The 26,394-nt window shown below is 38.5% G+C and overlaps 1 protein-coding gene across 3 annotated transcripts in view; it reads right to left on the bottom strand.

Moving 5' to 3' along the window:
• ERC2 (ELKS/RAB6-interacting/CAST family member 2) overlaps positions 1-26,394 on the bottom strand; it is a 991,464-nt gene that overhangs the window by 531,862 nt on the left and 433,208 nt on the right. For all 3 annotated transcript variants that reach the window (XR_008615821.1, XM_024123747.2, XM_024123746.2), the window contains exons 8-10: positions 23,705-23,842; positions 13,371-13,511; positions 10,115-10,255 (exon numbers count right to left, since the gene is read on the bottom strand). Coding sequence is in view for 2 of the 3 variants with exons in the window: in XM_024123747.2 (XP_023979515.1) it covers positions 10,115-10,255; positions 13,371-13,511; positions 23,705-23,842 (420 nt within the window). In the remaining variant the exon portion in view is untranslated. The remainder of the gene's footprint in view (positions 1-10,114; positions 10,256-13,370; positions 13,512-23,704; positions 23,843-26,394) is intronic.

Here is a 26,394-nt window from a genome sequence, read left to right as displayed (position 1 = left end):
AGATGAGACAGATAGGATATGTATAATAAACATAAGAAAAATTATTTTGAACATTTGTTTAAGTTCCACATATACAAAATAAAAAGAACCAACTGTATGCTTAACACTTCTTAAGACCCTTCACACAAAAATATAATTATTAATGTAATACCTTTTAACTATGGAATTTCCTAAAATTAGCAATGTAGAGAACTGACTAATTATCTGGATGGTCCGAAACAAAACATGTGACTTCAAATCTTAAGTGTTATTTCGAATACAACTTGAATTCTTTAGGTACTAAAAGCCTAGATTCAGTGTGAGGTATGTTTGTTTGTATGTATATGTGTGTTTGTACATGCTACATGTATGCTCTGAATTATCTCTTAAATAGTTAATTTTCCATTGTGTCAGGGGAGCTAGCTAGTCTATGAGTGAATCAAATAATTTTCAGACACTGGCTAAAAAAAAATCATAAAAAGAAACCATTGTACCTAGACAAGGACTGTGAAAGTATTTATAATTCAGCCTATCATGTCCCTGGAATTGCAGTCTTATAATGACATATAAATCAGGAAGAGTTCACTGAACATGAAAAAAAAATTTCTTCCCTTTGGACTAGAAAAATGTTTGGTCTTTTTCTTGTAAAATCTTACATAAAATATGAGTCCCACAAAAGGTGAATTTGTAGAAGAGATGGGATTTCAAAAGATAGTGACCAGGCAGGGGGGACTCATATGTGTGGGAACAACAGAGGGGTCTCAAGTGTGTCTTAGCCAGCAGCAAAGTTGCCCCCAGTACCTCCAAATCAAACATTTGCCCTGCAGCAATGACGGTATTAAATGAAGCACTAAATTTAGGACCTAGAAAGTCTAAAAATTTATTAAAAATTTATAAGAGGCTTCTGGATATGATCTCTGGGCACAATAACCATTAGGGCTACAGCAAAGAAGGTATTGGAGACTAATAAAAAAATGGTATTACTTGTCTAGAATTAAGAACTAAAGGAAGAAAAGAACTCACCTGAAGATAACCTGCACAGTGTTTATAATGACAAGACAAAACTCCTTCAGGAGTAGAGACTGGTAGTTAAGCTGAAGAAAGGTTATTACTATAAGAAGTAATAAGGATACACAGACGACATTTTAGACTCCTAAGACATGGCATTAGAGTATCACTTAGTAAAAAAGAGTGACTAATGTAAAAGGTTTTTCAAAGTAGAAGGTTTATTTCTACTCTAGGATAAAAATACTCCCAGGAGGACTTCAAAGCTTAATTTTTATTTATTCTGATTTAGTTTAGACTGATGTACATAGGACTGACTGTAAAACTAACTTATTTCACAAAAACAAGTTATAATTCACCAAATTTTGTAGGGTGGCCATATTCAAAAAAAATAAACAAGAATAAAATAAATTTCCTAGGTACCAATAACTGGTTAGAAAATAAAAGGAGAAATATAGCATTCACAACAGTAACCTAAAAATTATATACATAGAAATGCTTAGGGCTATCCTTAAAAAGAAACATCACAGGCCTATAATAGGAAAATGTCAAAACTTTACTGTAAAAGATAACTGAAATAGATAAAAGTTGTATCAAGTTCACAAAATGGGGAAAAAATATTGGAAAGATAGCAATCATTCTAAAATTATTTTACAGATTAAATTCAAATTAAAATAAACAACTATGCTTTTTAATTGACAAGGTGATCCTAAAATTTACTTGGAATGATAGAAAATTAAAGGCTAAGAACACTAAAACAAACCGAGACAATAAAAAGCAGAGAGAAGTAGGGTGGAATTTGCTGCACTAGATGTTTAAAAATATTATAAAGCCACAATAAATAAAATTCTGACTCAACAAGCAATGGAAATTGATAAAACTAAACAGAAGCTCAGAAATTAAGATATTCATCCATATAAGAATTTAGTATAAAACAGTAGCAAGATCAGTGGATACAGAAAGAATTACTTGATAAACAGTGTTGGGATAACTAGTTGATCATTTAGAAAAATATAGTTAGAACCCCACCACTCAACATGAATCAAAGTAATCTAAAGATAGATAAGGTGGTTAAATTGATATAAAAAGTAACATTTAAAAAATTTAATATAGGTGAGTGTCTATGCTTAAAATCAGAGGATGACTTTTAAGCATAAAGGCAATGAGGAAATCCTAAAGGGAAACACAGGTCAAGAATGTAAAAATAGTTCTCTATAGAAAAGAATTAAAGTAAAAAAAACTTTGCCACAAATCTGACAAAGTTTCCATATAAAGCACAGAATAACCCATACAATCCAATGAACAAAACAGAAAAACTCAAAAACAAGTGCTTAAATGACTTAAACAATTTACAGAAGAAAAATACAAACAGCTAATAAATGAATTAAAAACCTCAACCACACTAGTAATTAATGAAAGGAAAGTTAAAATGAGAAAAAATATTCCACCTGTGCATTTGTCAAAGTTATGTAAAATGACAGTCCTTGGTGTTGGTCTGGATGTGACAGAAAGAATGCCTTTATTCAGTGCTGGAAGAACCATGCCTTAGTAGAACTTCTCTAAAATGCAACATAGTGGGAACTACTGGGAGCTTTTAAAAGTTACCGGCCCAGGATTTTATTCTATTAAAAAAAAGAAATGTGGGAAAATTAATATGGAAAGATGTTCTTCAGTGTATTATTTATACTGGCAAAAAAAAAAAGAGGGAAGAAATGATTAACGTTTGGGGAATGAGAACATAGACTGGAATATCATACAACCATTAAAAAGGTGTTTTAGAAGAACAGTTAATTATATGAGAAAATTCTGATGATATGTCATAAAAATAGGATATAAAACTCAACAAACACGGTGACACAATTTTGTGAAAAGAAAGAGATATTAGATAAGAAAAAAGAAAAAAGAAGAAAGAATAGAGGGAAGGAGAGAAGGAAGGAAAAGGGAGGGAAGGGGGAGAAAGGAAAGAAAGAAGGAAAAGGGTAAAAAAGGAGACAGGAGATGAAAGAACACTAACAATCAATCAAAAGACTATCTGGGTGTGGAACAACCTAGATGTTCCTAGTTATCATCTCTGTGCACTAAGGTGTCTTGTTACTTTTATTTTCTCCTATATCCGTCTATACTTTGGCAAACTTTCCGCTGAGACCATACCTTATTTCTATAACCAGAAAAACATAGTCATTTTTAAAAACACTCTTAAGTATAGAAAATTCATGATGCTGCATCTCTATCAGTCTAAAAAATAGTTGAGGGCTTCCCTGGTGGCACAGTGGTTAAGAATCTGCCTGCCAATGCAGGGGACACGGGTTCGAGCCTGGTCTGGGAAGATTCCACATGCCGTGGAGCAACTAAGCCCGTACGCCACAACTACGGAGCATGCACTCTAGAGCCCGTGAGCCACAACTACTGAACCCGTGTGCCGCAACTACTGAAGCCCGCATGCCTAGAGCCTGTGCTCTGCAACAAGAGAAACCACCACAATGAGAAGCCTGCGCACCTCAATGAAAAGTAGCCCCCACTCACTGCAATTAGAGAAAACCCGCGAGCAGTAACAAAGACCCAACACAGCCAAAAGTAAATAAATTTTTTTAAACTTCAAAAATAAATAAATAAAAAAAGAATTGAACCCTGAGAATATCTGCAGACAGGGGAGTTAAAATAATGAGCTATACACTATGGAAAACAGTATGGAGGTTCCTCAGAAAACTAAAAATAGAGTTGCCATATGATCCAGCAATCCCACTCCTGGGCAAATATCTGGGCAAAACTATAATTCAAAAAGATACATGCACCCCTATGTTCACAGCACCACTATTCACAATAGCCAAGACATGGAAACAACCTAAATGTCCATCAACAGATGAATGGATAAAGAAAATGTGGTACATATATACAATAGAATACTACTAAGCCATAAAAAGAATGAAATAATGCCATTTGCGGCAACATGGATGCAACTAGAGCTTACCACACTAAGTGAAGTAAGTCAGAAAGAGAAATACAAACACCATGTGATAACATTTATATGGGGAATCTAAAATATGACACAAATGAACTTATTTACGAAACAGAAACAGACTCGCAGACATAGAGAATAGACTTGTGCTTGCCAAGGGGCAGAGGGGTGGGGAGGGATGGATTGGGAGTTTGGAATTAGCAGATGCAAACTATTATATATAGAATGGATAAACAACAAGGTCCTACTGTATAGCAGAGGGACTATATTCAAATCTTGTAATAAACCATAAAGGAAAAGAAAATGGCAAAGAATATATACATGTATAACTGAATCACTTCAGTGTACAGCAGAAATTAACACATTGTAAATCAACTATACTTCAATAAAATAAATTTTAAAAAATAATAATAATGAGCTATATTAATTGGCTATACTAATAATCGGCTATATTCCCAGGATGCCAAAACAATGGGTTAGCTTAATTAACTCAGGGAGAAAAATCAGTCAACGACTTTTGAATTAGTCACCTAAAGGACTGAAAAGTTTGCTTTTGCATCCTAGAGACCCATCACTGGGTTACAATGAAGGCAAAATCCAATACGTGCCATGTCATCAATGTTTCTGGAAATGGTCTAAAAGTTAACAGAACTATTTCTTTGGCCCTACCTATCCTAACAGGGATGGTGAACTCCTATTGTGGTCCTGAAAAATCATAGCTGCTGCAGAAACAAAGCCCTCCCCATTTGCCCTGCACACCTAAAATATGACCTACTTAGGTTTTTTTCCTGTCCTTAAGTAGTAGGTGTGAGACAATTTCAGTGGGATTACTTTACACCTCTTTAAAATGATCTACAGAAAACACTTATTTTTCTCGGGGTCAATTTTCAAGCTTGAAGATATCCCAATCTTAATCTGTCTTTCTTCACATCTCCACTGTCCTAAGCCTGCTTATTAACCATTCAAATGTTAAGGGAAAGGAAATTTGGATTATTTTTGTTGCTCTGCTAAAAATCACATATGGGGAAAGAGGTTAATAAAGATGCTCCAACGAGGCTTGAGGAATTCTGTTTGCAAAAGTAAAATTTGTTTTAAAGAATGGAGGGTGGAGGCTGAATCTAATGAAATACACCCAAGCATCTTGTGTATCATGCTGTATGTATCCTGGAGCAGCACCTTAACAAAAAGTTGTTGGCTGAATTGTTTCCTTTATCCCTGCTATTCCTTTTTCCTATGATGGGAATTTATAAATAAGAGATAATTAGAATGCATGATAGCACAGATCACATCTGCCATATAACAAATCCCAGTCACCTTTATGTATTATTACTCCCATTAAGTCACCTAAGTTGGAAAAACAAAAAAGCCCTTCTTCTTTAATAAGTTAAAGAAACAAACTGCTTCATATAAACACACACTTGTCATGAGGATAAAAAAATTAGTGGTGGCATCTGGGCTGTTTTACACATATTTTTACTAGTTACCTGTTTTTTTGTACCATTAAGCTATAATCAGAATTGTTACTATCTGTTATTAGGAGACTATTATTTTAGTTTGTTCTCAAATGATATGTTTTTAACTCTTACAAAACCCACAGTAATGTTAGGCATTTACTAGTCTCAAAGGACATAGGCCTACTTTAAAATATAAACCTATTTTAACTACTATCCCTTGAATATAACATACATTGAGTCGTTTGCTATTTTACAAATGCTATCCCTTTTGGCGTAGATAACTCTATGTTTGAAGGATCTGGGAAAGAATTCTATAAGACTAGATCTGCAGCTGACCTCTGTTTTTCTATCGCCTTGGGCTGAAGTTAAGACAGAGGTAATATCAGAGCTGGCAATATTTCCCTGAGTTCTTAATTTTTTAATTTCACTTTCAAAAGAAATGGCAGTGGCCTCTGCACAGGTCATTTCTTTTGACAGAACAGAAATGGGAAGAGACGTATAAATATTTTCGAAACATCCCCAATAAGGCACACTGTGACCTGATCAATGGATCCTCATGCTTTGATATGTTACAGCGGGAACTTTCAGAAATGACTTACTGGGTTGTACATCTGATTGAACAACTGCTCAGCTTGCTACATTGCAAAGGTGGGGAGGCATTGAAGCACAGACAGGGAAAGAAGGAAAGATCCAGAAACACAGCATTAGCTCAACAAATCTAGTGCATTTGCACAGACAAACTCATGGTTAAAAGGAAGAAATTTCAGTTTCTAAACATTCCACAGTGAAAGTGAGAGGCTCTAGGGAAAAAGAAATGTTGACTTTGGCTCCTAAAAAAGAATAGCTGGAATAAGAAATTGAAGGTTTGTGTTACTTTCCCTTTCTCAAGTTAAATAACCCATGAAATAAAGAAAGCTGTCCACTTTTGATGATATATGAAGTGCTGGCCTCCAGCAATGAATCAGAGGAAGTGCTTTTGGCCAAGCCTGCAATTTGTTACCTGAACTTCAAAGATGGTAATAATAAAAGATTAATTAAATCTTATCATTGAATTTATAGCTCTTCTTTTATATTAACACAAGCCTGAATTTTCTGTTCAGTCTAACTTTAGAAAAATATAGATCAGCAAACAGCAGGTTAGCAATAGCAAAATATCAGTAAGCAAGACATTACAGGATTAACAGCAAATGGGAAAAGAAAAAATTGAAGTCAGTAGGAAGATTAAAGGGAACCAAAATACAGTATTATCCATTGTCTACTGCCAGTTTCCACTGGTAGTTCATAATAACAAAAAATACCATTTTTTTGTCTATCCTACTATGTTCCAAGTCCTTTAGAATCTGTAATGCTCTTCTATTTTGTGTAGAAGAATTTAAATGTTTGCAGATTTAAATGTACTAAATATTATTTTAAATAGCATCCTCAAGTTATATTTCTTAAATACTTGCATCATTAATTTGGGGCTCAATGTCAAGGTGTAGAAGGTGAAATATTGTAGGATCTTTTCATTTGCTTTAAGCCAAGACATGTCTTTGAAGAACATGAATTTTTTCTTTTTTCAACTTTGATAAAGTAAATGATAGTTTTACTGTGGTTTTAAAAAACACCCTCCCCTCAAAATGATATTAATTGGAAAATTACCAAATAAGACAAATCAAAACATTTTGAATTGCTGTTGCTTCTCAAATGATTTCTAGTCATTTAAGGTAAATTTACTTCTACATATTGAACACTAAATACTCTTTTGAAAGACAAAATAATCCACACGTCACTAGGTTCTTCTCAACCCCTAGGTGTCTAATTAAGATTAATGAATGCACTAAGTTATAAAGCACACTCATAGCTAGTACTTAAGAATTATTTGGTTAATATCATTTTATCAGCCTCACTAATATCAGTAAAGATTTCCTTACAAGTGAATCTTGGATTGTTTGTTTTTAAGAGGTGGGATGGAATGTGTAAGGAATAGCCCCTTTTCTGCCTATAGTAATCATTTTTGACACAAAGTATTTGGAAATGTCTTAAACTGACACAGTATAGTAAAGGGTTCAAAGCAACTATGTGTATGAAGGTTCTCCACAAACTTTTCTGTTAAAAACTCACCAATTTCAAGCATTGTTTGTAAGACAAAAGTAAATTTAAATCGCCATTTGGTTTCCATTGTCACTAGCAAACAAGGTTTCTGTTCAGCTAAACACATCTACAATGCTGTATGGATTTTATGATAAAAATACCTGGACGCTCACAAATCTTAAGCAAAATTCCATTGGGAACTCATGGTTTATTTATGACATAATAAAACTATTATGTTTTCAGCTTTCATTTAGTAACCCTTTATATTTTATTCACAAATCACATACCCTTTTATTTAAAAGGAGGCCCAGACACTCCTTAAGCTTTTATAGCTGCTTATTTTTCCATGAGTAAATGATGTGTTTTATGTATATTCACATACTGTTGGCTTATATTTTCAAATATTTCATGTAGATCTCAATTCTTTTTAAGGTGATGGGTACTTGAGGTTTTTACAGAACTATTTATTAGCAGAAATTAAAGACTACTAGAAAAAGTATTTTGAACTTTCCAATTTAGTTGATGTAGAGGGCCAAAAATAACAAAATAACATCTGCAGGTTAGGTATAAAAATATTTAAATTATAATTACCTTATTTAATCTCACTGTACTATGCATTTAGGAGAGAGTATAAGCAAAGATTATTTATATACTTAGAAATAAATTATCTTTTCATAAATTAAATAGGTCCTTTACAGCAAGACAACCATATTTGTTACTTTAATCCTGGTGATGTAGCAGAATGTTAAAATGTCATCAGGAATAATGCTAAAATATTTATAGGATTTGATCTATGAATTTCAGAACATGGTGTCTATCTGAGAGTCTAAGGAAACCACATGTTCTAATCGACTTTGGGGGGTTAACCATAACTATGTTGAAAGAAACTAAATTCAATTGCATAGACATTCATTTATTAAACTAGTTAAGTCATATACATGGAAACCACAAGCATCAACACATGAAGCTCTTCCTTTTAATTTTTAGAGGATTTCAAATTCCATAGATGACTTACACTAAAAGGGAGGGTGTCAAGTATGTATCTGCAGAAATAATATATGGGATGCCCTCAACTCCATAATGGCTCCTCAGAGTTGATGAAGGGCATCTTTCATGCCCAGGTCTATCTGAGGCCCTCCTTCAGAACTCAGCACGTTGCAAGTGAGGTAAGGTAACTCAAAGACCACCTCAGGAAGCCAAAGAAGTTCTCTCACAGAGTTATCTGAGAGTCTGCCTTATGATCACAAAACTGTTCATTAAATAAAAAGTACCTTTCTTAGGTTCATTTCCTGATATGCATATACATGGATAACATATTGCAGAAAACGTTCATATATGTGTCAGGAATATGTATCATACACCCAATGCATAAATAGCCAAGTCAATCCCCACGTAAACACCCTCAAATAGGCAGTTTAAATTCTTCTATTTATTGCTCAAGATTTCTGCTTAACTAGATGTTGCTTGAAAAAAGTGAGATGTTGAGTGGATTAGGAAATAGACTTTGTAATATAGAGATTTTCTGGCTGTTTTTTTGTAAAGAGATTTGACCTGTATATTTATCTTTTTCTGTATTAGTAAGGAGACTTTATTAGTGTGAAATCTCACGATAATTCCTTAAAATTCTGTGGTAAAGTGAACACAGTATAATCACATTTCAGTTATATATTGCATCATATGTACAAAATAGTATATTAAATTTTTAAAAATCCAGAATTTCTCCATAGATATGATGCTTTCACATCCCTATCATCCATATCATATATTTTCATAACTCTAGCAAATAAATCCCCATTCCAATATGCTATGAATTATACAGTCAAATTTTATTATATGCTTCGTTTGATTGTTTAGATTCTTATCATCACTTTTGAATAAGTTTATAAGTTGTCAAAGGGAAACAAAATGCTTAAACTCATAATGTTATGAGTTTTACGTGAACAATGAATGCAGACGTACCAAACAACACAGGGAAAAAGTCAAAGGAACAATGCATGACTGGAAATGTACTCCACAAAAATGTCCAGTTGAGAGAAAACATGTTAATGCTGAAATGCAAAGATCCTGCTTTCTTTTCTGAAGCCTTCTACATACAAACTTGCTTAGACATTCAGGCCATTTCCGGTCAAGTATAAATAGTCAATCCATACACCTTCCAAAGACTTGACTATTTTGGTGAACTTCTAGAAATTTAACATTGTAGGGTAAAGTTTTGCAAAGTTCCAATTAAAAAAATTGACCTACTTCTGAAAGTAGTAAAAGTTTATCAGTGTATAATGGGACCCCTGGATTCTTTGGTTTATTGCAAACACTTCCATTTATCTTTTTTTGATAGTTGAGTTTTGCCCAGAGAGTAATGGCTGGTTTTTGGTTTTTATAATATTTTTGACTTCTACTACAATTTTCATCTATTTGTCAAGGTTTTGTTTTGTTTTGTTTTGTGTTTCCCCAGACCGGAAACCTAAGATAACTTTTCAGGTTCACAGACAGACTTGATGCAGACTTCTTAGGAATAAAGATTGCTTAATTAATCCTTTTATCACCAGATGACCAAAGATAAGGGGTTTTTATTTTTTGAAAAACGTCTCTTCCTTTCCTATTTTATAAATTCAGAAAATGAGCATGTTTTTTCTTAGACTTCACTTACCTTTTTTAACTGTGCTTCCAATTTGCTACATTCTTCTTTCTTTTGTTCAATGGCTATTTCTAGAGATTTTAATTTGGAGTCCCTTTTCAGCCCCGCTGAGGCTAATGAAGATGCATGTTCCTTGAGGTCAATTAAACTAGACTGAAAGGAAAAGAACACTAGTAAGTAGAACACTATAATTTCTACTAGTAATGTCTTCAATTTGAATACATTGATTCTATACATAGTAATAAAGTGTGCATTAGACAGAGAGGGTAAATATAGTCTTACTAAGGTAACAATAGTCGACCCTGGCCAGGAAATGAAAGTTGGCCAGTTTACAGAACCACGCAGGATCTAATTGCAGCAAAATCAAACGTGACCAAATGGTGTGGTCAGTAAATGAATGTTTCATGTCTCAAAGTTATGCTAATGATCTAAGTCCCAAGGCGGTCTTTACATGTCATGGCAAAACAGACACCCTGAACCTTCCATTTATGTTTATTGCTGTCAGGTGGCACAGATTCTAAGAAAAATATGAAAGAAAATACCAACTTTAATTCTTTCTCCCCCAAAAGGGCAAATCAAGTATAAAAGAAGAATCCTATTGTTTTTATCAAATTCCATTTCTTTAATGAAAAATGACCAATGGTTTCTCAAACATCTTCTACAGAATCAAAGATAAAATTACTTAAAAATTCAGAGTAGACTTTATGGCCTAGTGCTTTGTAAATTCAGATTCAGCAATATAATGAATCTCCCCAACTCCAACATGGGGTTACCCAAGTTGTTCCATTCATTAATCACACCGAGAAACCAAGAGCTCCCCTGTATAGTATGAATCCCAAAAGGTAAAGAAATAAATACTAGCATACACCACAGAACACAACGTTGCTAGCTAGGAGAGCAATGTCCACCAGCAAACACAAAATGGTTAGCAACGTCTAACTATGTGACTAAATTGTTCAGGTTCCACCCAAAATCAGACAGGGTACATTTCCTTTATATCCCTTTGCAGTGCCTAGGAAAACACTAAGCACACAGCACTTTCTCAGTAAATGATATGGTCTCATACTTTACTGCTTCATGGGCACTGGAACAACCTTATTGATGAAGATACCACCACAATCACCCAGCAAACCACCCAGGTCCTAACAACCCTCTGAGGGACAGGTTAGCCATTCTCATTTTTCAGGTAAGGAAACTGAGGCTCACATGAGGCCCTGTCTTCTCCAAGGTTCTCGAGCTATTAATGGGAGATAGAGGTCTGAAGCCAGGTCTCTGACTCCAATTTCAATGGTCTTTATCATGTAACTACCACAGAAATAATAAAGAACCTTATAATCCAGGCACTCTGTCATGGTGAAGATTATTACCACCCCAACTAAATTATAAGCTCCATGCTAACAACAATTATACATTGTTTTCCTTTATAAATTTGAAATTGCCAGGGGTGACAGCTTTATGTGTCAACTTGGCTAGGCCATAGTCTCCAGTTATTCAATCAAAGACTAATCTAAGTGTTGCCGTGGAGGTATTTTGTAGATGTGACTAACATCTGCAATCAGTTGACTTTAAGTAAAGGATATTATTCTTCATAATCTGGGTGGGCCTGATCCTAACAGTTGAAAGGTCTTAGGAACAGACTAAGGTTTCCCTCAGGAAGAAGAAATTCCTCCTGTGGACTGCAGCATCAGCTCCTGCCTGAGAGTTTCCAGCCCGCCCTTCCTGATGGCCTTCCCTGTGAATTTGGACTTGCTTAGCCAGCCTCCATAACTATGTAAGCCAATTCCTTGCAATAAATTTCTTAATATGGTTAAATTCCTCGCTACAGTCCTGTTTTTCTGGTGGAACCTTGACTGACACACCTAGCCCAGTGGCAGGCACATTATTACGCAGGAACAATAAATGTTTGCAGAAATGCCTATCTGAAGTTCATACAATGTAAGCATTGTTTACAAAATTATTTTCATTTAAAGCTTATGCTCCACCATGTCATCAAGATCTCTTTTCAATTAGAAGCATATCTATCTATCTATCTATCTATCTATATATTTTTAAGGTGCAAACCCATGAATAACACTTGAGATCTGTGAAGAATGCTGCAAACGAGATAGAAGCTTCTGTGCCTTCTGTTACATACTAACTACAGTAATTACAGATCCCCCAGGATTTACATTCTTTATTTTCATATCAAAGAAATAATCTCTTCTCTAAAAACTAGTGAGCTTAAGTTTTAGAGAATACAAATTTTGCTTCTAAGTTTCCTCAAAATTCCTATTACTCATCAATTGTTCCCTTCTTGGACTCCTAATTTAGACAGTACTTTAATTTGTATAGAATTATCAAAACCCAAGGGCTGAGGTGATACTTTGGAGCTGGGACATATACAACTATGCTGTGATACAACCCAACAGAGCAAAAGGATTGACATGTCATAAAGGAGACAGACATTTTCCACAGACAAAAGTTAGTGTGAGGGGACCAAGCGTGGACAATGGCACATATCTCAGAGCTTTGGAGACTGAATAAAAGAATGTGCACTGCTGCTTCTCAAACTTCTCCACCAAAGTATCCCTAAGTAAACTAAAGGGGTTATAGCCATCCCTCAGAATAGGGATACTCTCCATAACCACCAAACAAAAAATTTCTTTAAAGCATATTGTTTTACATTAAAAAATACAGGTGAGATTTGTTTTTCTGTATCCATGTTGGCGCTAGCATTAAAATACTCTTTAAAATTATTTACCATAATGTAAAAATGATGTCCCAGAAGAGCAGCCACAACCTATACCTATGTGTCCAGCATGGTACCATATCTCCTAACCTGGGGGTATTGAGTGATCCATTTGAGAAGCACAGATGAATGTACAGCACCCAACACAAGGATTAGTACATAACAGGCTCTCAGTAAAGTGGAGCTATTGTTATTACTATCAGTGCTGTTGTTGTTATTGTTATCTCACACAAGGGATCATGAGACATTGAAAAAAAATACAGAATCCTCCAAGCCGTATGAATATGGTAAGACATCAAGAAAACTTTCAAGGAGCTAAATGGTATGTGGTCAGTAGAGTACAGAAGATATGCACAGAACATCACCGGATGTAGGGAATTACAGTAAATATTATTCTTTGAATTCAGATAGCTTTACAAAGCAAAGGTACTAGGTCCCCCAAGCCTTCACACAGTCCCTCAAACTAAGTCTCTAGTCTCTCAAGGCTACGTGGATATGGGTTTATGAGTACTATCAGTGTGGTTATTTTTCCAGACTCACCTCTTTTTCAGTCAGTTCAGCTTGTAAAGCGTTGACCTTCTCTTTCAGGTCTTTATTCTCTTTTCGGAATGATTCTATCTCTTCAAGTCTTTCCCGATCATCTCTCTCCCGTTGTTCTTTCAAACGCTCAATTATTCTTTCCTGTGAGGCAATTGCCCAAAAAAAGAGGTGAGAACCGATCAGTGTGCGGGCCAAGGCATGCTACAAAAGGAAATAAGAAGAAATACACATAAGAAATGTTCTAGAGGAATCAACAAACACAAGATATTCAAAACTGGGTTTGTGAAGAGAAGCTGTGCATAACAGTATTTGGGAAAGACAGTCAATAAAGCTTTCAGCTTGTTAATCAAAGTTAATATCATAGGGTTGCAAGGGATCTCAATGTTCAAGTTCATGGTGGTACCAGGAAAATTCCAAGAGCAATTCCAGAAGAGGGAGGTTCAGGCACCAAGACCTAAAGTCTTGTATGGGTAAGGGGAAGAGGCAGAACTAACCTTTTGGATCAACCCTCTTTGCTTGGCTTTCCCATTTGATGTCAAAGAACTTTCCTTGATTTCTGAAGACTCTTCTTGCTAGAAAGGGGATCAAAGTGGGGCAGGACCTAGACCCCTCCGGAACTTAGAGCTGGACTCACAGTGAAAACGTGAGACAAAAGAAAGAATAAGCTCCTTATATAAGTGATTTTGCAATGTGTCTGGAGGTGTTTATTTACTTCCATATTTTTTCAGTGGTTTCTTAGCAATCAGGAGAGTCTCAAAAACATTGCTAGAATTTGAGCAAAGTTCAAACAGCAGCTTCTTTTATTGAGAGGCTGCTACATGCTAGGCACTGTGATATATCCTTCTCATCTAGTCCTCATCATATCTGTGAGATCTGAACCAGTACTACTGGTAACAGAGTAGTGCCGAGGAAACCCAGGCTCAGAGAGGCTGACTGACTCATCCAAGGTGATCCAGCTCATAAACAGAAGGCCCACCCTGGCATCCAGGGCTGTCTGAGTCTTAGCCACGCCCAAAAGAACACACTGCCACAAACATACACCTGGAGCCATTCAAGGAGATCTGAGGGTCTGTCTGCCCTTGACTTTTATATTGAAATAAAAACATTACTCTGGTAGACATGTTTTCCAAAAGTGTGAAATCTTACTTATATCAAAATAAGAACCTTTTTTTTTTTCCTAAGGATTTCTTAAAAAATTTATTTATTTTTGGTTGCGTTGGGTCCTCGTCGCTGCGTGCCGGCCTTCTCCAATTGCGACGAGCGGGGGCCCCTCCTCGTTGTGATGCTCAGGTTTCTCACTGTGGTGGCTTCTCTTGTTGTGCAGCACGGGCTCTAGGTGAGGGGGCTTCAGTAGTTGTGGCGCACGGGCTTAGTTGCTCCGCGGCATGTGGAATCTTCCTCGAGGGGCTCGAACCCACGTCCCCTGCACTGGTAGGCAGATTCTTAACCACTGCACCACCAGGGAAGTCCCAGAACCTTCTTTTTTTAAGGAAAATTCTGCTTGGGTAAAATTTAAGTTAGATTTCTGAAACTTGTTTCAAATTACCTAACACATATTTGAATTTCCTTTTGGATGGTCATGTTAAAAAATGTTGGTGCAACGATTCTTAAGAATACTGTCTTTTATGTTCTTACAAGTATATAGTACAAGACAGTGCCTGATATATAAGACAACTGTAAAATGGTGTTTAATGTAGAGGGAAGTTAGTTTGAACACTTAGCCTGTGATTTAAGTTCCCCCAGGGGAGCAACTGTTCTACCCCAATGACGATAATTTATGTCTAATGGTTTCAAGGGCGAAAAAAGTACCATTGTTGTTTTGTAATTACTCAAAAACACTTTAAAATGAAGTATGTTATTACTATAACAGTGGGGGTAGAAATAGAACAAATGAGTCTATTACATTGCCTATATTTGTTTCTTCTTGATTTCAGTTACCGTCCTATTTTACCCTGTCTGTGCCATTGTAGAGTAGATGATTATGTGATTGACAGAAGAGGAAATGGCCTCAGTGTACGGTAACTCTCTCAAGGACTTTTAACAATTTCAGCAACTGAGCCCACACTGCCTTTTGCCTGCATTTATTGCAAAAGCCTCACAACTGGTCACCCAGTGAGCAGGCCATCTCCATCCCATCACTTCCACCCCATGGCTGTTGGAGTGATATATTTAAAGCCCCAAACTGACCATGTCACGTCACTGTTTAGAAACCTTCCCAGGAATCACTCTGGCCAGAACATAAACATGCATTTATTCTCACTAGGCACCCTTTGCTGGGTTTTATTGCATGTCCACTCTCTCAGCCTAGCTTTCCAAAAGGCAACAGTCAAATCTTATGAATCTCTTAACCCAGGGCTGGGCAAACTGTCTGGCATACAACAGGCAATTAAAAAGGCTGATGGAAAGAACAAAATTCAAACTAGGGATCATCCTGTCTTCAAAGGAAGGGAAATTAAGTATGGATGTTAACATCCAGAAGGTGTCAGAGTCACTTGGAAATTGGAAATTAGGTTGATTTGCTCTAAGCACTTGTACTGTTGACTGGGCATCGATGACAAAGAAAATCAGCAAGCAGTATAATGTTTTTAAGTGTTATTGATGATTCAATACTACAAAATATTTCTCCGTCAATCACAAAACTAATTTAACTGTCAGCCGTGCAGGGCCAGATGTCAAAAACATGTGTTAAAAGGTCTTAATATGCCATGATCTACTCGATTAACAACCAACTTGCAGAAATTCCAACAATGTGTTCTTGTTTTAGTCTTATTTGCATTGGCAAGTGTTCCTTGTGCACCCATCTGGCTCTGCACAGGTCTAATCTATTTGTGCTTTATCACTGGGTGGGAACTGCATTGCAGTGGCCTCCAGCTCTGCTATCTGGCTTTCTCAACTGCTTGTCTGCTACGTGGCCACAGCAAGGCTTGGCGAGACCAGCTTTATAAATACTTCGGGTTCCTTGAGCTTCTGTATGTCATTCCTAGAGCTAAGCCATACTCAATCTTAACTCACCAAGCAGCATTATTTATTTATTTATTTATTTATACACTCTGGATATTTGAATAAGTTCCTGGAAATTAAAAGGAATAACACAATCCCTGGGATGCAATAATCCAAGTGAAATGGTGAATAGTGCCTAATGGGTTCTATTCATCAGCCAAAGGACAGCAAATAATTAAATGCTCTTATAAGTTCACGATTTTTAATTAATCATTTTCTTTTTTGCCTCATGTCTTGCTGCAGAGGATCTGTCCACTTACATGTGGATAAAAATGGAACTTGTGAGGGGAAGGCTATTAAAAGAGATTGCACTGTCAAACACACAAAGAACAGAACGTTTAAATTTTAGTCCCATGCCATCACCCATGAGCTGAGTGGCCTTGGGGAGGCAATAAAGTCCCAGCTAAGGGCTAACTTAGAAAGAGCAGAAGTGGCTTCCCAGAGTGCTGGGTTGAGAAGTTAACTGGTGCCACGGTTGATTAATGATGTCCGCCCAGGGCCCAGAGATGAGAAACAGTGCTGCACATGTCCCAGATTTTCATTTCTGGGCATGTCATTGTACCTCACTGAGCCCACTTCCCATGTTTAAAATGAAAGAGCATGGATTTACTGTTCCTCAAAGTGTGGTCTTCCAAACACTTGCATCAGAATCACTGGGCATGCTTGTTAAAAATCAAAGATTCCCCACAGCAGAGCCCACAGCAGAGCACTGAATCAGAATCACTAGGAAATGGGATCCAGGAAACTATTTTAAGACACTCTCTAGATGATAAGATTAGTTTTAGATACATATAGAAGTCTGATACCCACTGGAATAAATACTTAAAATAAATCTACTATTCTTTGTCCCACGATAGAGAACTTTGCCAGTTCCTAGCCAATGTTTTTGTCTGTGTTTTTCAAATACACTAATGCTCTGATTTTGGGCACCTTTTGAAAATTCTCTCTGTTTGTTTTTATTCTTCATCAGGTGAAAGGCTAAAAATCAGATGCAAACAGGGTTTGGAAACTAACAGCTCATGGGCCACAGCTGGTCCAAAGAGCTATTTTGTTTGGCTTCAGCATCATATTATAAAATCTGAACTTGAATATTTTGAGGTAAGTCAAAGACTGCTCCATCACCAGCAGTCCCTACTGCTTAACACCAAACCCACTTCCCTCATTTTTGCTCCCTGCATGGCCCTTCATGGCATCCAAGTTCTCAACTGCCCATCTATGGTCCAGTACAGATTTCACATGCCTGAGATTGTGGATCAGCAAACTGAATAATTATTGTCAAGGTAATTCCAAAAGATAATGGAATTTAGAGGTCAGCTAGTTTAAATGCACATTTTGAAGATAAGTTACTGAGATGCCCTGAGAGGAGAAGAGGCTTGCCCCATGTGATGCAGTTATCAAGTAGTGGGGACAGTATGATGACGCCAGACTCCCACAAACCTCAGCTTTCCTTCCTGAACATCTCCTCAGTCTCAAAGGAAGTACTGAAGGGAGTAGTTTCAGGTATGAGAATTGTTTTGGGATTTAAACTAGAATAAATCAAATCTTAGTAGGGGGGAAAAGGATAAAATGCTGCCAAGAATACATGATATGGAAAAGTATATGGTATAAGTTTATTTCTGTATATTTGGAGAAAGAAATCAAGGGTACAAATGGACTGACATCGTATCACTCGAAAACTGCAAAAGTGATACATGATTATTAATAGTTTTTGAAACAACATTCCTTTATTCAAATTTTACAAACAAAATTACTACAAGAAAGTTTTGAGGGACTTCCCTGATGGCACAGTGGATAAGAATCCACCTGCCAATGCAGGGGACACAGGTTTGAGCCCTGGTCCAAGAAGATCCCACAGGTTGTGGAGCAACTAAGCCCGTGCTCCACAACTATTGAGCCTGTGCTCTAGAGCCCGCAAGTCACAACTACTGAGCCCGCACACCACAACTACTGAGCCTGCGTGCCACAACTACTGAAGCCCGCATGCCTAGAGCCCGTGCTCTGCAACAAGAGAAGCCACCGCAGGGAGAAGCCCGCTCACTGCAACAAAGAGTAGCCCCTGCTCGCCACAACTAGAGAAAGCCCGCGCGCAGCAACGAAGACCCAACGCAGCCAAAAAAAAAAAAAACAAAAAGTTTTGATACTAAATTCTTGAAAATTGTAAAAAGAATATTTTTCCCTGAAAAATCATCTTATTTATTCTTATGTTTCCACATAAAATCTTGTCTCTTATTTATAATTTAATGTTAAAGTTATAATCTTATAATTTTAATAGGAACATTAAGACTATCTAGGCATAGAATTATGGCTCCTTTTTTTACCTTCTATATTTTTAGCATAGAGAAGTGGTTCTTAGACTAGAGTATATATCACAATGACCTAGGGAGCTTGCCAAAGTGCAGACGTTTAGGCACTACTCAAGGTTCTGATTCAGTAGGTATAGATGGGGCCTAATAATTATATTTTCAACAGACTCCTCCTGGTGATTCTGAAGTAGAGGTCAGAGAAGACTTCTTTAAGATTCACTGACTTGTGGAACCAGTGCGCTATTTAATCTAATTCTCCCATCCTACAAATGGGAAATTTGAGGCCCTGGGAGAGAAAATTATTTGTCAAGGTCACCCAGTCAGTGGCAGAGCTAAGACTGAGCACACTACACACACTCTGCACAGTATGAGTCCTACAGAAGTGCCCAGAGAATGAATGAACTAACTTAACTAGAATGAAATGGGCTAGAAATCATTTTAGGAATCGGTAAACATCAGAATGACCTATTTGCCTAATAGATTTTGTTCATTCTTTTAATCAAAGTAATCCTTTTAAATGTCAGAACAAAACCCTCCAAATGGCTTCCTATCCCCTTCGGAGTGAAAGTCAAAATTTTTCATCCTTTCTCACAGGGGCTTCAGGGGATACTCTTTCCCCCCTTCCCCTCCCACTCTGCACTTGCTCTCCCTTCCAGTACATTCTCCCTCCAGAAGTGCTCATGGTTCATCCCTCACTTTCCTCAAGTGCCCCCTTCTCAGTAAGACCCTCTACCTGGCCATTTCACCCCAGAACTCCCTGTACCCTCTTCTTGCTTTCTTCTATGGAAATTATTACCCTCTGAAGTTCCATGTGTTTTACTTACTTAATTATTGTCTGTGTCTCCTCAGTCCCATTAGAATCTAACCTCCACGAGAGCTAGGATTTTCACCCATTCTCTTCTCTACTGGATCCCCAGTCCCCACAGCAGTGCCTGTCATATGGTGGCGACTCACTCAAACAATACCCACTGAGCACTCCCCCATGCAGGTATTGTGCTAGGCACTGGGGGAAGGTAAGCTAACACACACAAATAACACATATATACGGGTATGTTGCTCAGGCTTGGAGTCCAGCAGAGAAGACCAATTAATCACATTAAAACAGATAAATGAGCAATTAAGATTGTGACAAGAGTTCTGGGAAATTCACGGTGTTCATGAGAACATAAGAGAGGATTTTACCTAGGAGGCTTCCCTGAGAAAATGATTGATAATAATAATAACAGCTATAATTTATTATGCCAATTATTCTCAACACTTTCCATATATTAATGCATCTTCTCCTCAACACATTCCACTAAAGTAGGTACTATTATTATCCTCTTTTACAAATGATAAAACTGAGAAAGCAAGAGGTTAAGTAACTTGTCCAAAGCAGTAAGTGTCAGACCTAGGATGTGAACCCAAGCAGTCTGACTCCAATGTCCACATTCTTGACTACTGTGCAATACAGCTTCTCAGGAAGCTGAGCTCTCTGAAGAAGAGGAATTAAGCCTGCAGAGAGTAAAGAACATTCTAGGCTCAGTAAGAGCATGTGCAGAGTGTCTGAGGCAGGAGGGAACAACGGTGTACTTAAAAATCTAGAAGGCCGGGGCTTCCCTGGTGGCACAGTGGTTGAGAATGCGCCTGCCAATGCAAGGGGCATGGGTTCGAGCCCTGATCCGGGAAGATCCCACATGCTGCAGAGCAACTAAGCCCGTGCGCCACAACTACTGAGCCTGCGCTCTAGAGCCTGCAAGCCACAACTACTGAGCCCACATGCCCCAACTACTGAAGCCCGCACGCCTAGAGCCCATGCTCTGCAACAAGAAAAGCCACTGCAATGAGAAGCCTGAGCACCGCAGCAAAGAGTAGCGCCAGCTCGCCGCAACTAGAGAAAGCCTGCACACAGCAACGAAGACCCAACACAGCCAAAAATAAAAATACATAAAATAAATAAATTTAAGAAAAAAAATCTAGAAGGCCAGTATGCCTAGAGCACAAAGAATGAGAGAAGAGAGATGGGGGATGAGGCTGGAAAAGGAGGAAGGAAAGATGAGAGGAAGGAAAGATGAGAGGAAGGGAGGGAGGGAGGGAGAGGAGGGAGGGAAGAAGAGGGGAGAGGAGGGGAGGGGAGGGAAGTGAGGCAGGCAGAGAAGTGGCTGGTCAGATAAGAGCCAAAGCAGATGAAGGGACGGACCCTACACCACAACTACTGAGCCTGCGTGCCACAACTACTGAAGCCCGCATGCCTAGAGCCCGTGCTCTGCAACAAGAGAAGCCACCGCAGGGAGAAGCCCGCTCACTGCAACAAAGAGTAGCCCCTGCTCGCCACAACTAGAGAAAGCCCGCGCGCAGCAACGAAGACCCAACGCAGCCAAAAAAAAAAAAAAACAAAAAGTTTTGATACTAAATTCTTGAAAATTGTAAAAAGAATATTTTTCCCTGAAAAATCATCTTATTTATTCTTATGTTTCCACATAAAATCTTGTCTCTTATTTATAATTTAATGTTAAAGTTATAATCTTATAATTTTAATAGGAACATTAAGACTATCTAGGCATAGAATTATGGCTCCTTTTTTTACCTTCTATATTTTTAGCATAGAGAAGTGGTTCTTAGACTAGAGTATATATCACAATGACCTAGGGAGCTTGCCAAAGTGCAGACGTTTAGGCACTACTCAAGGTTCTGATTCAGTAGGTATAGATGGGGCCTAATAATTATATTTTCAACAGACTCCTCCTGGTGATTCTGAAGTAGAGGTCAGAGAAGACTTCTTTAAGATTCACTGACTTGTGGAACCAGTGTGCTATTTAATCTAATTCTCCCATCCTACAAATGGGAAATTTGAGGCCCTGGGAGAGAAAATTATTTGTCAAGGTCACCCAGTCAGTGGCAGAGCTAAGACTGAGCACACTACACACACTCTGCACAGTATGAGTCCTACAGAAGTGCCCAGAGAATGAATGAACTAACTTAACTAGAATGAAATGGGCTAGAAATCATTTTAGGAATCGGTAAACATCAGAATGACCTATTTGCCTAATAGATTTTGTTCATTCTTTTAATCAAAGTAATCCTTTTAAATGTCAGAACAAAACCCTCCAAATGGCTTCCTATCCCCTTCGGAGTGAAAGTCAAAATTTTTCATCCTTTCTCACAGGGGCTTCAGGGGATACTCTTTCCCCCCTTCCCCTCCCACTCTGCACTTGCTCTCCCTTCCAGTACATTCTCCCTCCAGAAGTGCTCATGGTTCATCCCTCACTTTCCTCAAGTGCCCCCTTCTCAGTAAGACCCTCTACCTGGCCATTTCACCCCAGAACTCCCTGTACCCTCTTCTTGCTTTCTTCTATGGAAATTATTACCCTCTGAAGTTCCATGTGTTTTACTTACTTAATTATTGTCTGTGTCTCCTCAGTCCCATTAGAATCTAACCTCCACGAGAGCTAGGATTTTCACCCATTCTCTTCTCTACTGGATCCCCAGTCCCCACAGCAGTGCCTGTCATATGGTGGCGACTCACTCAAACAATACCCACTGAGCACTCCCCCATGCAGGTATTGTGCTAGGCACTGGGGGAAGGTAAGCTAACACACACAAATAACACATATATACGGGTATGTTGCTCAGGCTTGGAGTCCAGCAGAGAAGACCAATTAATCACATTAAAACAGATAAATGAGCAATTAAGATTGTGACAAGAGTTCTGGGAAATTCACGGTGTTCATGAGAACATAAGAGAGGATTTTACCTAGGAGGCTTCCCTGAGAAAATGATTGATAATAATAATAACAGCTATAATTTATTATGCCAATTATTCTCAACACTTTCCATATATTAATGCATCTTCTCCTCAACACATTCCACTAAAGTAGGTACTATTATTATCCTCTTTTACAAATGATAAAACTGAGAAAGCAAGAGGTTAAGTAACTTGTCCAAAGCAGTAAGTGTCAGACCTAGGATGTGAACCCAAGCAGTCTGACTCCAATGTCCACATTCTTGACTACTGTGCAATACAGCTTCTCAGGAAGCTGAGCTCTCTGAAGAAGAGGAATTAAGCCTGCAGAGAGTAAAGAACATTCTAGGCTCAGTAAGAGCATGTGCAGAGTGTCTGAGGCAGGAGGGAACAACGGTGTACTTAAAAATCTAGAAGGCCGGGGCTTCCCTGGTGGCACAGTGGTTGAGAATGCGCCTGCCAATGCAAGGGGCATGGGTTCGAGCCCTGATCCGGGAAGATCCCACATGCTGCAGAGCAACTAAGCCCGTGCGCCACAACTACTGAGCCTGCGCTCTAGAGCCTGCAAGCCACAACTACTGAGCCCACATGCCCCAACTACTGAAGCCCGCACGCCTAGAGCCCATGCTCTGCAACAAGAAAAGCCACTGCAATGAGAAGCCTGAGCACCGCAGCAAAGAGTAGCGCCAGCTCGCCGCAACTAGAGAAAGCCTGCACACAGCAACGAAGACCCAACACAGCCAAAAATAAAAATACATAAAATAAATAAATTTAAGAAAAAAAATCTAGAAGGCCAGTATGCCTAGAGCACAAAGAATGAGAGAAGAGAGATGGGGGATGAGGCTGGAAAAGGAGGAAGGAAAGATGAGAGGAAGGAAAGATGAGAGGAAGGGAGGGAGGGAGGGAGAGGAGGGAGGGAAGAAGAGGGGAGAGGAGGGGAGGGGAGGGAAGTGAGGCAGGCAGAGAAGTGGCTGGTCAGATAAGAGCCAAAGCAGATGAAGGGACGGACCCTATGGGTGAGATTAAAGATTTCAGTTTTTATCATCCTAAAAACAATGACAAGGTAGTGAAGGTTTTTAATCAGGGCCAAGGGTGATGTGACCAGGTAGGCATTTCAAAAAGACACACTTGGCTTCAGTGTGCCAAGTGTACTGCAAAGGGCGAGCACGGAAGAGGGAGGCCCAGCTGGGACTAGGCTTAGTGTGGGTGCATGGAGAAAAACAAGCACACTGAAATGCATTTGGATCGTTTCCTCCCAACCATGTTTCCCTAAATCCTGATACCCCTGCTAATTTTTAGTCCAAGCTTACCTTCTCTGACAAAGCCTCCTCAAGCGTCGCCAGTGCAGTATCCGTATTACTGGAATCAGTCTGCAAGGACTTCACTCTGTCTTTCAGATTGGTCAGTTGCTTGTCTTTATCCTTAAGTTGTTCTTGCAAGTTTTCAATCTGAAAGTAAAGATCACCATATTTAATGCACATTTTATTACATATTCAGTGCCAAAGTCCCTGAAGTGGACCTATCTAAAAAAAAAAAAAAAAGACACAAGATTATGGAAATTGTCAGTATTATGAAGTTACACTTTGACTCAGAATCAAGGCCATTTTGACGAGACCTTCTTTCTTCCATGTAATTCAACTTCGTGTTTAAATGGCAATGCAGATGAGCAGAATATCTCCCTCCATGCAAATGCAAGCCCTTCAGACACGTAAGCACTATTATTTCTACCTCTTTCACCAGCCCTTTAAGTCTCAAGTCCATAAACGTAACCTTGGTGCAGTGAATCAGAGAAACACATATTCAGGATTACTTTATTCAATGAACAGACACGTACTGGGTGCTCATTCTGCACTGAGCACCATATCAGTATATGGCAGAACCTATGTAGTCATTCGCTCGCTCCTTTATTCAGTATTAAACTTTGTGATATGCCAAATGTTGCCAAGTGGCTGTTTCAAAGTAACCACATGAAAAGCCAAGTAGGTTATCACCAGTAGACTGTTAATGGGAAGAACCTGTGATATAAATCAAATGTAACAAGTACTAAACACTCCATCTGGCAAATAAGTCATGTGCTGGCAACCAACCAGCCACTTTTATCCACTATCTGCAGCCTGAAATAAACACACCAAATAGCCGATTATAACGCCTGCCCAGGAGCAACAGCAAGGACCTTCTCTTGGGCATTGCGTACATTATCATTCATGTTTTTATTCTCTGCTTTCAAACCATGTATTTCTTATCTAAGGATTAAAAAAAAGTCCCACTGTACAAACAATTTATTCATATTAAGGGTTTTAAATTGACAAGGAAAAAAAGCAGTACAACTCTAAGATAAGTCCATTCAAAATATTTGTATTCTGTACCCAGGCTTTCTCAGGAAATCATTCCAAATGCATGTTTCACAATGTGTGACTCGAACAAATTTGGAGATTAATTGATTCACGTAGCATGAATCTGGAATGGCAATACAAATAATGACAAGAGTAGAAGCAATAATGGGAAGGAGGAGGGTTGACAGTGGAGGTGGCAGCAGTAGCGGCATCAAAATAGCTCTGAATGCAAAGATAATGACCCTGCTGACCCTCAGTCTGAGGACAGAGGACGTGGCTAATTTTTCCAATGATTAAAATAGATGTCGCCTAATGGAGATGGACATTTCCTCCTTCCATTCTTCCTACCTTCCTTTGCTCCTTCCTTCTTTCTTTTATTTTTCCCTTTCTCTTCCCCCTTCCTTCTTCTCCTTCCTTTTTTTGCCAATGTATTTTTTAATAAGACATGTTTTCTGCCTTGAGACAGACATCCTGGTTTGGGGAAATAATTAACCCTCTCCTTCATCAAAATGCATTGTATTCCTATTCAGCTACCACTGTAAGAATTCACTGTCCCTCCATGCAAAACACAGGATCTCAAAAGGTATAATCATCTGCAGTCAGAACAAAGGCTCCCTCCATTCCAGGCAAGTGTTCATGGGGTTACACAACACAATAAGCAAATATATGAGTGAGCAAAAATATGGATGGTTACATATCAGAATGTAGTCATTATATAGAAGAAGCCAGCAGCTGAGAGGACTGACTCTTGAGAGAGTGTGTGTTATTATTTTGAGTACACTCACACCCACATTTGTGTACACACGTGTGCAAACCCATGGTGGCTCCAAGCAAACTGATTAAGTTCCCCGTGTTCACCCTGGGAGACAGTGCCCTGGACAGAAGAAAGGGGACTTTCTCTCAAGGCATCAGCCCTGGTGTAGTGGCATCACTGATTTCAAGGGACTTCGGGCGCTGCAAATAGAGGCTAAAGAAGACTGCTGTGAGACTCCCTGGGGCCTCCTCAATTACTGGGGAGATTAAGGATGTTGAGGGTCAGTGGTCCAAGGAATACTCAGGTAGGCAATAAGAGCTGGAGAAATCTGGGCTGGTGAGACACAGGAGTGACATAGCTATTATCTCACATCTAAGAACTCAGCAGAAGAACCAATTATACCACAAACAAGACTGAAAAACAGAGCTGGAACTGGAGACATTTATAGAGGTAGGGATACACCACTTTAAAAATGTTGCACAAGAGGGAAGAGATATGGGAACATATGTATATGCATAACTGATTCACTTTGTTGTAAAGCAGAAACTAACACACCATTGTAAAGCAATTATACTCCAATAAAGATGTTAAAAAAAAATGTTGCACAAAGATCACCAAGAATGATTCTTAATAAAGACAAGGTACAGACCAGGGTGGGGAATATAGCCTCTTGTGTAAATAAAAAATAAGCCTATAGGGCTTCCCTGGTGGCGCAGTGGTTGAGAGTCCGCCTGCTGATGCAGGGGGCAGGGGACGCGGGTTTGTGCCCCGGTCCGGGAGGATCCCACATGCCGCAGAGCGGCTAGGCCCGTGACCCATGGCCGCTGAGCCTGCGTATCCGGAGCCTGTGCTCCGCAACGGGAGAGGCCACAACAGTGAGAGGCCCGCGTACCGAAAAAAAAAAAAAAAAAAA

Source organism: Physeter macrocephalus, chromosome 18 (genome assembly GCF_002837175.3).
Source record: "Physeter macrocephalus isolate SW-GA chromosome 18, ASM283717v5, whole genome shotgun sequence".
In the NCBI taxonomy this organism is placed as follows: domain Eukaryota; kingdom Metazoa; phylum Chordata; class Mammalia; order Artiodactyla; family Physeteridae; genus Physeter; species Physeter macrocephalus.
The sequence above is the reverse complement of the archived record's forward strand: the minus strand, read 5'-3'. Positions and strand labels throughout refer to the sequence as shown.